This window comes from Scyliorhinus canicula, chromosome 3 (assembly GCF_902713615.1).
Source record: "Scyliorhinus canicula chromosome 3, sScyCan1.1, whole genome shotgun sequence".
Taxonomy (NCBI): domain Eukaryota; kingdom Metazoa; phylum Chordata; class Chondrichthyes; order Carcharhiniformes; family Scyliorhinidae; genus Scyliorhinus; species Scyliorhinus canicula.
This window is the reverse complement of record NC_052148.1, coordinates 75609477-75623254: the sequence shown is the minus strand read 5'-3', so window position 1 is coordinate 75623254 and position 13778 is coordinate 75609477. Positions and strand designations below refer to the sequence as shown.

At 48.9% G+C, this 13778-nt stretch overlaps 1 protein-coding gene across 2 annotated transcripts in view; it reads right to left on the bottom strand.

Annotated features, from left to right (window-relative positions):
• The window catches only part of LOC119962748 (long-chain-fatty-acid--CoA ligase ACSBG2-like), a 211018-nt gene that overhangs the window by 80616 nt on the left and 116624 nt on the right, over positions 1–13778 (bottom strand). For both annotated transcript variants that reach the window (XM_038790762.1, XM_038790763.1), the window contains exon 10: positions 9788–9969. In XM_038790762.1, the coding sequence (XP_038646690.1) occupies positions 9788–9969 (182 nt within the window). The remainder of the gene's footprint in view (positions 1–9787; positions 9970–13778) is intronic.

Here is a 13778-nt window from a genome sequence, read left to right as displayed (position 1 = left end):
GAAACAAAAAGGGCTGCCACCACCACCACCGGACTTGTAGAGTACCGAGTGAGCGAGAGCGGCAGGGGCACCGTCAGTAAAGCCTCCAGACTCGCACCTTTGCAGGATGCTGCCTCCATCCACTCACAGACCGACCCCTCCCCCACTACCCACTTCCTGACCATCAATATGTTGGCAGCCCTGTAATAGTTAATAAAGCTCGGAAGAGCCAGGCCCCCTAACCCGCGGGTCCTCTCCAGGAGTGTCCTCTTTACTCTTGGGGTTTTACCCGACCATATAAATCTCGATAACACCGCATTCATACTTCTGGAAAAAGCCTTTGTGCCAAAACTTGGGAGACATTGAAAAAAGAAAAGCCGTCTCGGAAGGACCGTCATCTTCACCGTCTGAACCCTCCCGCCAGCGTCAGTGGGAGCATGTCCCAACTACAAAGATCCCTTCTCATTTGATCCACTGCTTTGCCCAAATTTAGCTTGTGCAGTGTGGTGAATGTGATTCACACCGGATTATAATCTGTATATACATGTGTCTATATTGTAAGTGCAGTTGCACTACCTGTCCTCCAGGGGGAGTAGCTCTGGGAATACTCGAGTTGTACGGGGCTTCTCCCTTGGCTCTGCCCAGGACTCCTCCCCGGAAGCTGCTGTATAAAGATCAGTGCCACATGGTCAGCCGGCCAGTTCACCGAATGTTCAATGGCTAATAGGCTGGCTCTGTTGTGAGTATATTAAAACCGCTATTCTAATCCTACAAGCACGTGTCCGTAGAATTGTTGGTCCCAACATGCAGCTGCCCCAATCCTTGGCCACTTGAATCCCTAGATACCTAAACCTCCTCCCAACCACTTCAAAAGGTATCTCCTTCTGTCTCCTTTCCTACCCTGTGCCTATATCACGAACATCTCGCTCTTTCCCATATTTAGCCTGAAAATCTCCCAAATTCTCCTAATACCTCCATGACTTTGGTCATCCCCCCCACCGGGTCGGTGACATAAAGCAGCAAATCGCCCGCATAGAGAGAAGCCTGTGTCCCCCCCCCCCCCCCCCCCCCAAACTATACCCCACAGGGTATTTGCTGCTCTCAGAGCCATTGCTAAGGGTTCTATGGCCATGGAAAACAGTAATGGGGAGAGCGGGCATCCCTGCCTTGTCCCCCGACAAAGACTAAAGTATTCTGACCGAACTCGGTTAGTTCTTACATTGGGACAATAGCCGGACCCCACTCAACAAATCCCTGCCCAAACCTGCCTAAAATATTCCATAGATACTTCCACTCCATCTGCGACCATGGCAACTACTATTTCAGTCTCGCGCCCCTCCACTGACATCATAATTACATTACAAAGCCGTCCCATGTTGGATGCCAGGCACCTGCCCTTTACAAATCCCGTCTGATCCTCCCCAATCATCTCCAAGACACAATCCTCTATTCGAGTGGCCAGGATCTTTGCCAATAATTTGGCATCTACATTCAAGAGGGAGATTGGACTATACGATCCACAGCTCTCCGGATCCTTGTCACGCTTCAGGATGAGAGAAATCGATGCCTATGATAACATTGGGGGGGGGGGGGGGGGGGGGGGAGTACTCCCAGCTCCTTGGACTCTTTAAAAGCCTTAACCAAGTGTGGCCCCCAGTAACCCAGAGAACTTCTTATAATATTCCACTAGGAATCCATCAGGTCCCGGAGCTTTACCCGATTGCATCGCCCCCAGTCGATCTATCACCTCCCCAAGCCCAATCGGGCCCCCCAGGGCCTCCACTAGCTCCTCATTAACCTTCGGAAACTCTAGTCTCCCCAGCAATTGATTCATGCCCTCCTCCCTACCGGGGTTCCGACTCGTTATAGCTGGCTACAAAATCCGCCTTACCTGTGGAAAGGAGCCCAAACTCCATTTGAAGTCTCTGACGCTCCTTCAGGAGCTTCTCATTTGGAGACTCCGAATATCTTCTGTCCACCTGTAAGATTTCTCCTGCCAACCTGTCCAGCTCCGACCGTTCAGTTTTATCCCTGTGGGCTCGAATCGAAATACATTCCCCTCTAATGACCGCTTTCAGTGCCTCCCAGACCACCCAACCGCAGTCTCTCCCATGTCATTGATTTTTATGTACCCCTGAATGGCCTCTCTCACTCGCTCACAGATCCCCTCATCCGCTAACAGCCCTGTATCTAGTCTCCACTGTGGGTGCTGGGACATTCCAGTGTCTTCCCATAGGTCTATCCAGTGTGGTGCATGATCTGAGACCACTATTGCTGAGTACTCAGTGTCCTCAACCCCTGCTAACAGTGTTTTATTGAGCACGAAGAAATCTATCCTGGAGTACACCTCATGTACATAGAATGAATATTCCCTGCTCCTTGGTCTCTCAAATCCCCACGTATCTACCCCTCCCATGCGCTCCATGAACCCCCGCAGTTCCTTTGCCATTGCTGATAGTTTCCCCGACATAGCACTCGACTGGTCCAATCTCGGGTCCAGGACCGTATTAAAGTCACCCCCCATGATCAGCTGGTGCGAGTCAATGCCTGGGATCTTTCCCAGCACCTTCCTGATAAACGCAACATCATCCCAGTTTGGGGCATATATATTCACCAGCACCACTGCCATTCCCTCTAGCTTCCCGATAACCATAATAAATCTGCCTCCTGGGTCTGCCTCTATCCTCCCCACCTCGAATGTCACCCTTTTGTTAATCAGGATATCCACCCCCCTTGTTTGAAAGTCCAGTCCTGAATGAAACACTTGCCCAACCCATCCCTTCTTTAATCTAATTTGGTCTCCCAGCTTCAAGTGTGTCTCCTGTAACATGGCCATGTCCGCTTTTAACTGTCTCAGGTGGGCGAACACACTAGTTCACTTAACCGGCCCATTCAGTGGTCGAGGGGGCTTTTGGTCGGTCAACCATGACCTTTCCTAGGCCAGCTCCTAGCCCGTGTTCCGCACCTCACTTCATCCGCCCCTCGGCGGCGACCACCATCTGATCTCCATTTCCAGTTTCCTAACTGTCTCTTACCCGTCAGCAGTACCCCCCCCCCACCCCCCCCCCCCCACCACTTAGTCTTTCTTCAGCTCTCCCCCCACTTTGCTCCCGCGAACTAGCTGTCCAGCTAGCTCAGCATTGCTCCATCGACCAGTGAGCTGGCATGGACACGCTTTGTCTCATTATCATTGTGCTCGATGACCTCCAAGCCTTGCTTTCACTCATCTTTTGGTTTCTTCTTTTTCGACTCTTATTTGGACACGATTCCATAAATTGAGGGTCACCTCCTTTTCCTCTCCCTTCCTGAAAAATCCGGCTGAAATACCATTAAAAAAAAAACACTCAGGGCGAGACCTGCTGAATGTGCGACCGTTTATTCTATGGCCACCACCGGAAGTTTTGAAAATCATAATCTAATCAAGCAGAGTCAAAATGGTTTAATGAAAGGGACATCATGTCCAACTAATTTATTAGAGTTTTTGGAGGAAGTGTCAACCAGAGTGGACGGAGGGGAACCGGTAGATGTTATATTTAGACTTCCAGAAGGCATTTAACAAGGTAGCTCACAAAAGGTTAAGACATAAGAGCCCATGGTGTTGAAGGTAGTATATTGGTATGGATAGGAAATTGGCAATTAAGCAGAAAACAATGAGTAGGGCGAAGGGGCACGATTTAATGGAAAGATTTTGAAGTGTGGGGGTGAGCGGGAGCTGCCGTGGGCTTCCCGGCACACGGCACAGCGAGGCCGTCACCGCTATAAAAACGTTAATTGGTCCACTTAACAAGGCCCCACGGGCTTCACGTGTCCCCATGGACTGTCAAGCTGGCTGATTCACCGGGATCATACTCGCCAGCCCCCACTAACAAGGGAGAGCAGCACATAAAGCGATCCTGCACAGCCAACCCCATACAGCTCGCAGCCATGCTACCAAGGAGACCAACCACCACGATTTGGGGATGCTGACGTGGCCAGACTGTTGGACGTGCTCAAAATCAGTCGGGATGCCCTGTTCCCAAGATGGTCTTGGAGGATAGCCAGTGGAGGATGCAGCAGCGGCCATCAGCTCGGGAAGCATCTTCAGGAGGACCGGAACCCAGTGCTATAAGGTCAACAAATTCTATCGGGCCATACGGGTAGGTTGGCATCGAACCCCCTGGTGCCGGCACAGCCCACCACCCCTGGCCCCCCCACAGCATGCACCTGTAACTGCTCCCACCCAGCACCATGTGCCCCACCCACCCATGTCCAGCTGTGCTGCCCACGCTCCCACGCCCCCCCCCCAAACTCCCCACGCAAACCTCGGTGGGCAATAGTGTCAGATTTCTGGAGCACATTCTGGTGAACACCACAGCTGCCGATGCACATCAGGTGGAGGCAAGAATGACCAGGCGAAACAGCAGTCAGAGGTCTGCTGGATCCCAGGACCCAGTTGGGTCCCAGCCAGATGTTGAACCTCCGGACCAGATGCAGATGCTAGGGTGCAGCCGTGATATTCAGAGGGGGATGTCGGCGACTCTCCAGTAGGTCCATAGCCAATTGGAGTAGTTCCAGAGACTATGGTGCAGGAGATAGCGCCGGCAATACATGGCACCAAGACCAACACTGCTAGGGTGGCGATTGCAGGGGGAGAGCCTGATGCATAATGTCGGCAGCACGAGTGGCGGTGCACAAGGTGTGGCTCGACAGCATGTCCCAGTCGCTGAAGGATGTGTTCCAGTCCCACATGGACCTTGATGACGCACTGTAGAGCATGTCCCAGTCTCAAGTGGGCGTTACTGGTGTGCTCCAGAGAATGTCCCAGACAGAGGAGCACCGCCGAGGGTGTCGGCACCATGCTCCAGACATTGGGGAGTCGCCAAGGCTGGAAGAGCAGATGACAAAGGGGAAGCTGTGGCTTGATTCAGCCGCTCATCCGAGGTGAACACCTTGACACTGTCCAGGGGAAGGGGGCACGGTGTCAACCCGAAGTCACCCTATGGAGTGGCAACAGCGGCCACCAGTTCCCCGAGTTCCATACCCCCCCCGCCCCGCCCCGGCCAACAACCGCAGGCCTCGTAATCAGTACCCGGAATAGGGTGGCGCGGCGGGGCACATGCCGACAGGGCCCTCTGGCCCAAGTGGACTCTGCCGGGGCATCGAAGGCCACTGAATACGGTAAGCAGCAGGCTACCTCCACCTCTGATGTGCATCCTTGGGTAATACCTGGACGCAGTGGTAAAGTATGGAAGGATAAGCAGGTTGAGGATCACTGAGGAGGCAAAGGGGGAGCACTCGTGACATACGAGGTTTCTGGCAATTTCTTCGGCACTGCAGGCCGAGCTTCAATCCCCTGCCCCAGCTACACGGGCATGAAGTTGCTCCCCCACTCCAGCACGTCACATGCAGTTGATGGGCGAGTGAGTGAGTGAGCAAGCAGTGGACAGGCAGGGCCAGACTATGGCATAGTGTCTGCACTCAGCTCTCGGTCGGCTATCATCACGCCCTGCCTTCAACAGTGATCCACTGACAGTGCCGACACAGTCATAGATTATCATAGAACTTACAGTGCAGAAGGAGGCCATTCAGCCCATCAATTCTGCACCGTCCCTTGGAAAGGGCACCCTACCAAAGCCCACACATCCACCGTATCCCCATAATCCAATCACCCCACCCAACCTTTTTGGACACTAAGGGTAATTTAGCAAGGCCAATCCACCTAAGTTGCACATCTTTGGACTGTGGGATGAAACCGGAGCACCCGGAGGAAACCCACGCACCCACGGGGAGAACATGCAGACTCCGCACAGACAGTGACCCAAGCCGGGAATCGAACCTGGGACCTTGGAGCTGTGAAGCAACCGTGCTAACCACTATGCTACCTCCCGCCACCCTGGGGTGATGTTACACAGACCCTGGGAGGATGGAACAGGGTGGATGGAAGAAAAGAGGGGAGAAGGGAGAGGGATGGAGGAGGGGAAAGGCTGAAGATTAGGGATGGGGAGAGAGGGAATGCAATGACGGATAAGGCCACGTTCCATGTGAAGCGGGCAAGGATGAGGGCCTCCCTGGCCCTCAGGTCTTGGCGAACCCTTGCCGCTGCTACAGATCCTCCAGCCGCTCCTGTGTCCCCTCCCCGGGCTCATTCTCCAGCTCCTCCTGGTCCGGCGCCTCCTCGTCCTTCACCTCCTTCTCAGAGGTGGCCACATGTTTCTCATCCTCCACCTCCAGCACATTGCCCCACTGCTGTGTCAGGCTGTGGAGGGGACAACAGACCACCACAGAGCAGGCGGCCCTATGGGGAAGTGTACTGCAGTGCACCATCAGTGCAGTCAAGGCATTGGAACCGCATTGTGAGGTGTCCCAGGTGGCCACATTGGCTTCGTTAGATCAGGTCTCAGCGTCGGTCACTGGCCTCCATATTGGCGTCATCAGCCAGGTCCTCAGTGGGTGCCCCTTTTCCCCCCCCAAGAGCGAACTGGGTATCCTGGGGTGGTCCTCGAGGAGGCTGGGGATGTTGAACTGCCCCAGGATGGAGCTGTCATGAATATGTCCTGTGAAGCGCTCGAGGAGTACAGTGAAAGTAGTAAGGAAGTTAAACGTAGAATTAGAAGTGCTAAAAGGGGCCATGAAATTAGTTTAGCAAACATGATCAAGGAGAGTCCCAAGGCTTTTTTTTGTTGCATATATTAGGAGCAGGAGGTTAGCAAGAGAAAGAGTAGGCTCACTCAAGGACAATGGAGGGATGTTATGCGTGGAACCACAGGAAGTGGGTGAAATCCTGTGTCGGTATTCTTTGATGGATATTGAGGTCAGGGATAGGTGTGTGAAAACCTTTCCAGCCTCTTTGGGCCAGAATTTTGTGACTATGTCTGTATCAAAATGGAGGCAGACCAGATTTTTAAATGGTGGGCGGGACCTGATTCCCGCCCCCATTCCCGTCGCATGGCATTTTAAGGCACGGGGCAAGGGTGCAGGTAGCAAGTGGGTATTTCCTCCCCCCACTACTTTCATGAGGTTTGGCCCATCTTGGTGCGCAATTTGGTTCTCAGCAGTGGAGTGGAGTCATGAACCATAGGAGAACTCGAGTCAGGAAACTTTTCACAGGAAAGTTAAAACATTAACAACTTTTAAATCTCAAACTTATGGTGCATGAGTAATCACTATATTAGAGCCATACTTAATTTGTGATTAAAGTAGTCCTACTATTAAATTGACCAGCACTGTGAAAAGTGAAAAAGTATTCAGCTGCATTGCAGTGCATTATCCAACGATTAAAATAATTCCTTGATATTCAGGATAGACTGCGTCAAATTTCCACAGTGATTTAATCCTTTCATTGAAGTGCTGCTCTGACATCTATACTGTTGCTTCAGATTTTTGACTTTTAAACAGACACCCGAATAAGATTTTAAAAATTAAACCTACCCAAGAGGGCCTTGCTGGCTTCCCAACAACTTTACTTTTTAAAAAAATATTTTCACTCTCCTCCTTTTTCACATTTTCATAAAATTTACACCCACCAACAAATAATCAACAATAACAAATACAATGGCAATCCCCTGGCCAACAATCCCTTTATCCCACCCAACCCCCAAACAGCCCTCAACATTTTAAATACAAAACACCAAAGAAAAAGAATCAGGAATCCACCATCAACTCATACATAGTCACCAATAACTTATACATTCCAACTCCACCAACCCACCATGTTTGATATCACCCAATTCTTGAAAATGCATGATAAACAAAGCCCATGAGTTGTAGAACCCTTTTATCCTTCTCCTCAACTCAAACTTCACCTTCTTGAGTGTTTTTGAGTTTGTTTGTACGTGTTCTCAGACTTCTGTATCTCCTGTCCGATGGAAGAAGTTGGAACAGTGAGTAAGCCGGGTGGGAGGGATCATTGGTTATGCTCCCATTTTCCCCAGGCCACGGGAGGTGTAGATGGGGTCAATGGATGGGAGGCAGGTTCGTGTGATGGACTGGGCGGTATTCACGACTCTCTGAAGTTTATTGCGGACCAGGGCCGAGCAGTTGCCATACCAGGCTGTGATGCAGCTCGATAGGATGCTTTCTATGGTGCATCTGTAAAAGTTGGTAAGAGTTAATGTGAACATGCCGAATTTCCTTAGTTTCCTGAGGAAGTATATAGTCGCTGTTGTGCTTTCTTGGTGATAGCGTCGATGTGGGTGGACCAGGACAGATTTTTGGAGATGTGCACCCCTAGGAATTCGAAACTGCTAACCATCTCCACCTCGGACCCGTTGATGCTGACAGGAGTGTGTACAGTACTTTGCTTCCTGAAGTCAATGATCAGCTCTTTAGTTTTGCTGGCATTGAGGGAGAGATTGTTGTCGCTACACCACTACACTAGGTTCTCTATCTCCCTCCTGTATTCTGACTCGTCGTTATTCGAGATCCAGCCACTATGGTCCCTAACCCTAACTTCCCTGGCTCAAATCTATGATTCCCCCGAATCAGTATTTCCCTTGACCTCGAACACAACCTAAAGTGGTGGCACAACTGCCTCTAGATCTTCAATGTCGCCACTAGCATGGGACTCCACGAATATTTCTCCGGGGCCATCAGTAGCGGCGCTGTTGCCAAAGCTCTCAATCCGACCCCCTGCACAGACTCGCCTCCACACCAATCCACTGAGCATCCCCCCTCTAACCCAACTCCTCACCTTCTCAACATTCACCAATTCCCAACAATCTTTACGTGAAGAGACTACCATACAGAATACCATAAAATGTCACCTGGACCTCATGTACTCGTGGGATACCCATTGTGTACACATGTGTGCACATGCACACACAAAGGATAGAAGAACTGAAACCACTGCAAGCTTCTCAATAGGTATTGTAACGGCCCACCACAGAACTCCACACAATCGCATAAATCTCCAGGGAACTCCTCCCCCAGCCCCCACCCCCAGCTAACACCACCCCCTGCCCCCAACCCCTTCTCTTCCCACAGGACTAGGGACTCACACAGCCCATGTCCTTACACGACTCCTGCTCCCCCGAGGACACCACCTAATAACCGACTACCCCAACACCACCTCCGCATCAAGAGCTGGGCCACTCCTCTCCAATTGCCATATGCCTCTTACCATTGAATGCCTGCACGAACTTCAGCCAAATCTAAATTCCATCAATTTACCTTTTCACTGGCTTGTAAGTGGATGAACATTTAAACTCATCTGATTTATGGCAGACAATGTGGTTTAAAAAGAGGGGGCGACCTCCTCATCTCTGACTCTGTAGCCCTTAACATAAGTGTGCTGCCCTACATATTTTGCACCCAGCCCGAGTCAGAAGGTTGAAGGGAAAGAATCAAAAGTATTTCAATGTAGGGGACTAGGAGGGGAGCGACAATCCGACTCCTGATTGCCAATCCGTGGAAGTTCAGCTACGTGCTACATTCAAGGTTTTATGAAAGTTTATTCGCTAACGCTAACTTCACAGTCATCACACAACAGAGTAAATGCAATTGTCAGGGCATTTACTTCCACTGATCGTTGTCCCTCAAGAATGGAGAAATATAGATTTTACTTTAGACCTTATGGTGTATCTGCCGACTGAACTCTGTCCATGGTTGTACAATATAATGTTCACCAAAACAGGGGGGAACTGAACAAACATTTGGTTGAAGAGGAGTTTAAATAAACGCTATACGGAGAGGTTTTTGGTATTTTAAATCAGCCTTTCGAACCAACCAGGTGACTGGAACAATCTCTTCAGTTTGTATATTCCTATGTCATCGTGTATTTTTGTTTTACTATTGTACGAATTGCATTAAAAAAGTTCTTATTTTGACATACCCGTACATATTATTATAACCTGCTTGCAGACCAATACCCTTTGCCCAGATGGCTATCTTTCTCTTCAAAGTAGACGATTCAGCACTGGTTTCTTTCATTTTTTCCTCTATTTTCTCCCAAACACGAGGTACTCCTAAAAAGGCAGTGGGACGCACTTCTTTTAAGGTGTTCACTAAGGAACCCTAAAATAAAAACAAAATGCCAACATATGTTCAAGGGAGTTAATATTTAGTTCAATTTGTCAAAGCTTGTACTTAAACTATGCAAAACCAAGAGTAAGTCATCAGATGGCCCAGTGAGGAACATCCTGCTCATTACATAAAAACATAAGAACTAGGAGCAGGAATAGGCCATCTGGCCCTTCGAGCCTGCTCCACCATTCAATGAGATCATGGCTGATCTTTTGTGGACTCGGCTCCATTTTCTAGCCCGAGCACCATAATCCTTTACTCCTTTATTCTCCAAAACACTATCTATTTATCTTAAAAACATTTAATGAAGGGGCCTCAACTGCTTCACTGGGCAAGGAATTCCATAGATTCACAACCCTTTGGTGAAGAAGTTCCTCCTAAGCTCAGTCCTGAATCTACTGCCCGTTATTTTGAGGCTATGCCCCCTAGTTCTGCTTTCAACCGCCAGTGGAAGCAACCTGCCCACATCATTCCTATCTATTCCCTTCATAATTTTATGTTTCTATAAGATCCCTCCTCATCCTTCTAAATTCCAACGAGTACAGTCCCAGTCTACTCAACCTCTCCTAGTAAGCCAACCCCTTAACTCTGGGATTAACCTAGTGAACCTCCTCTGCACCCTCCAGTGCCAGTACATCCTTTCTCAAGTAAGGAGACCAAAACTGAACACAATACCCCAGGTGTGGCCTCACTAACACCTTATACAGCATAACCTCCCTAGTCTTAAACTCCATCCCTCTAACAATGAAGGACAACATTCCATTTGCCTTCTTAATCACCTGTTGCACCTGTAAACCAACTTTCTGTGACTCATGCACTAGCACACCCAGGTCTCTCTGCACAGCTTTAATATTTTATCATTTAAATAATAATCCCGTTTGCTGTTATTCCTACCAAAATGGATAATCTCTTAACCCCATCACCCCTGATGTCATTATTAATCAAGAACCTATCTAACTCTGTTCCCTCGTAGGTTCCATTACATACTGTTCTAGGCAACTATCATGGATACATTCTATAAACTCCTTCTCAAGGCTGCTTTGACCGACCTGGTTAAACCAATCGACATGTACATTAAAATCCCCCATGATAACTGCTGTACCATTTCTACATGCATCAGTTATTTCTGTTTATTGCCCGCCCCACCATAATGTTACTATTTGGTGGCCTATAGACTACTCCTATCAGTGACTTTTTCGCCTTACTATTCCTGATTTTCACCGAATGGAATCAACCTTATCCTCCATAGCACCGATGTCATCCATCACTACTGCCCGGATGTCATCCTTAAATAACAGAGCTACACCACCTCCCTTACCATTCACTCTGTCCTACCGAATAGACCATAAGACATAGGAGCAGAATTAGGCCACTTGGCCCATCGAGTCTGCTCCGCCATTCAATTATGGCTGATATTTTCTCATCCACATTCTCCTGCCTTATCCCCATAACCCCTGATCTCTTTATTAATCAAGAACCTATCTAACTCTGTCTTAAATACACTCAATGATTTGGCCTCCACAGCCTTCTGCGGTCAAGAGTTACACAGATTCACCACCCTCTGACTGAAGAAATTCCTCCTCAGCTCAGTTTTAAAGGATAGTCCCTTTAGTCTGAGATGGTGTCCTCTGGTTCTAGTTTTTCCTGCAAGTGGAAACATCCTCTCCACGTCTACTCTATCCAGGCCTTGCACTATCCTGTAAGTTTCAATAAGACCCCCCGCATCCTTCTAAACTCCAACGAGTATAGACCCAGAGTCCTCAACCGTTCCTCATAAGACAAGCTCTTCATTCCAGGAATCATTCTTGTGAACCTCTTCTGGACCCTTTCCAAGGCCGGCACATCCTTCCTTAGATACGAGGCCCAAAACTGCTCACAATACTCCAAATGGGGTCTGACCAGAGCCTTATACAGCCTCAGAAATGTGGTGAACGTATTGTACTGACCATTCACCACTGTATTACATTGTATCACGCTGTTGCCCACCTGGGCTCCACCTATGGACCATTGTACAGTACGACACGGAATGTATCAGGTTGGTGCCCTTGTGGGCTCCGCCCCCTTGAGGGGAGGTATAAAGAGCAGCTGCCCTGTAGGCGGCTCTCACTAGCAGAACAGTCGCAGGCAGGCACTATTCTAGTCGATTAAAGCCACTGTTCACTTCAACCCTCTGTCTCGCATGAATTGATGGTTGCATCAAGTAGTACATCCCTGGTCTTGCATTCTAGCCCTCTTGACACGAATGCTAACATTGCATTTGCCTTCTTAACTGCCGACTGAACCTGCACATTAACCTTAAGAGAATCACAAACAAGGACTCCTAAGTCCCTTTGTGCTTCTGATTTCCTAAGCATTTGCCCATTTAAAAAATAGTCTATGCCTAAATTCCTCCTTCCAAAGTGCATCACCTCACACTTTTCCACATTGTATTTCATTTGCCACTTCATTGCCCACTCTCCTAGCTTGCCCAAATCCTTCTGCAGCCCCCTTGCTTCCTCAATACTACCTGTCCCTCTACAGATCTTTGCATCATCTTCAAACTTACCAACAGTGCCTTCAGTTCCTTCTTCCAATCATTTCTGTATATTGTGAAAAGTTGTGGTCCCAGCACAGGCCCCTGAGGCACGCCACTAGTCACCGGCTGCCATCCTGAAAAAGACCCCTCTAATCCCACTCACTGCCTTCTGCAAGTCAGCCAATCCCCTATCCATGCCAGAATCTTACTCTCAACACCATGGGCTTTTATCTTATTTAACAGTCTCCTATGCGGCACCCTTGGATATTTAACTCCCAGTTGCGACCACCCTTTAACCATGTTTCAGTAATGGCCACAAAATCATCGTCATTCATAATTTGCGCCATCAACTCATTTACCTTATTCCAAATACTACGAGCATTTAGGTAAAGTACCCTTATGTTGGCTTTTATACCTCCGTTTTTACACCATCAAGAACAAAAAGGTGGCAGGCCCAAATCATAGCCTGGGCTAATTATCTCATCTCAGCCAGGGCAATAATCATAGGGCTACAAATCATACACCTGGAATGAGGTGGGTGGAGTTGGTGAAGGAGGGATGGGGATGGCACATTGTGAAATGCACTGCAGCTCCTCCTGACCCCAGAAGCGATGCTGAAGAAAAGGTACTTGCCTCTTCCACAAAACAATTGTAACTGCCGGGGTTCCTGAGACCCAGGAATCCAGCTGGGTAGGTTCCAAGTTCGAGGAGGTATAGAAAAATCAGACACTCAGCCTCATTAAAATATTTAAATGAACCACCAGCCTCTTGGGAGCAGATGTCTAGGCCCACACTCCCAACTGCGGAATAATTATAGAGGGTGAACATAACTGGTAAGGTTAGACTTTTCCAAGAGATGGGAAGATTTTTTTTTTAAGATAGAAGATCAGCTTGAAAGCCATATATTGAAGACACAATCACAAAAATTTAACAATGTGATCAAAAAGTAAAGTCAAATGATTTAACCGTTTGGTACAAAAGAGTGCAGAGATATTGGGCGCAATCTATCAGCTGTTCACACTGGTGAGATATTCCGGTCGCACGTCCACACACGGGTTTCCCGGCTACGAAGGGTGCAGTCACTGGGAAATCCCATTGATAATGGAGGGGTCAGTAAATCCCGCTGGGGGTTCGCCTCCACCGGCTACAAACACACGGCGGTTCCCCCCTGCCCCGAGGGAATTTCATCCGCAGACCTGGAGCTATGAAGGATGCTTCTGGTGTGGGGGAGATCACCTCTAGCAGAGATGTAAATTCAGGGAAGCCACATTATGTCTGCAATAGG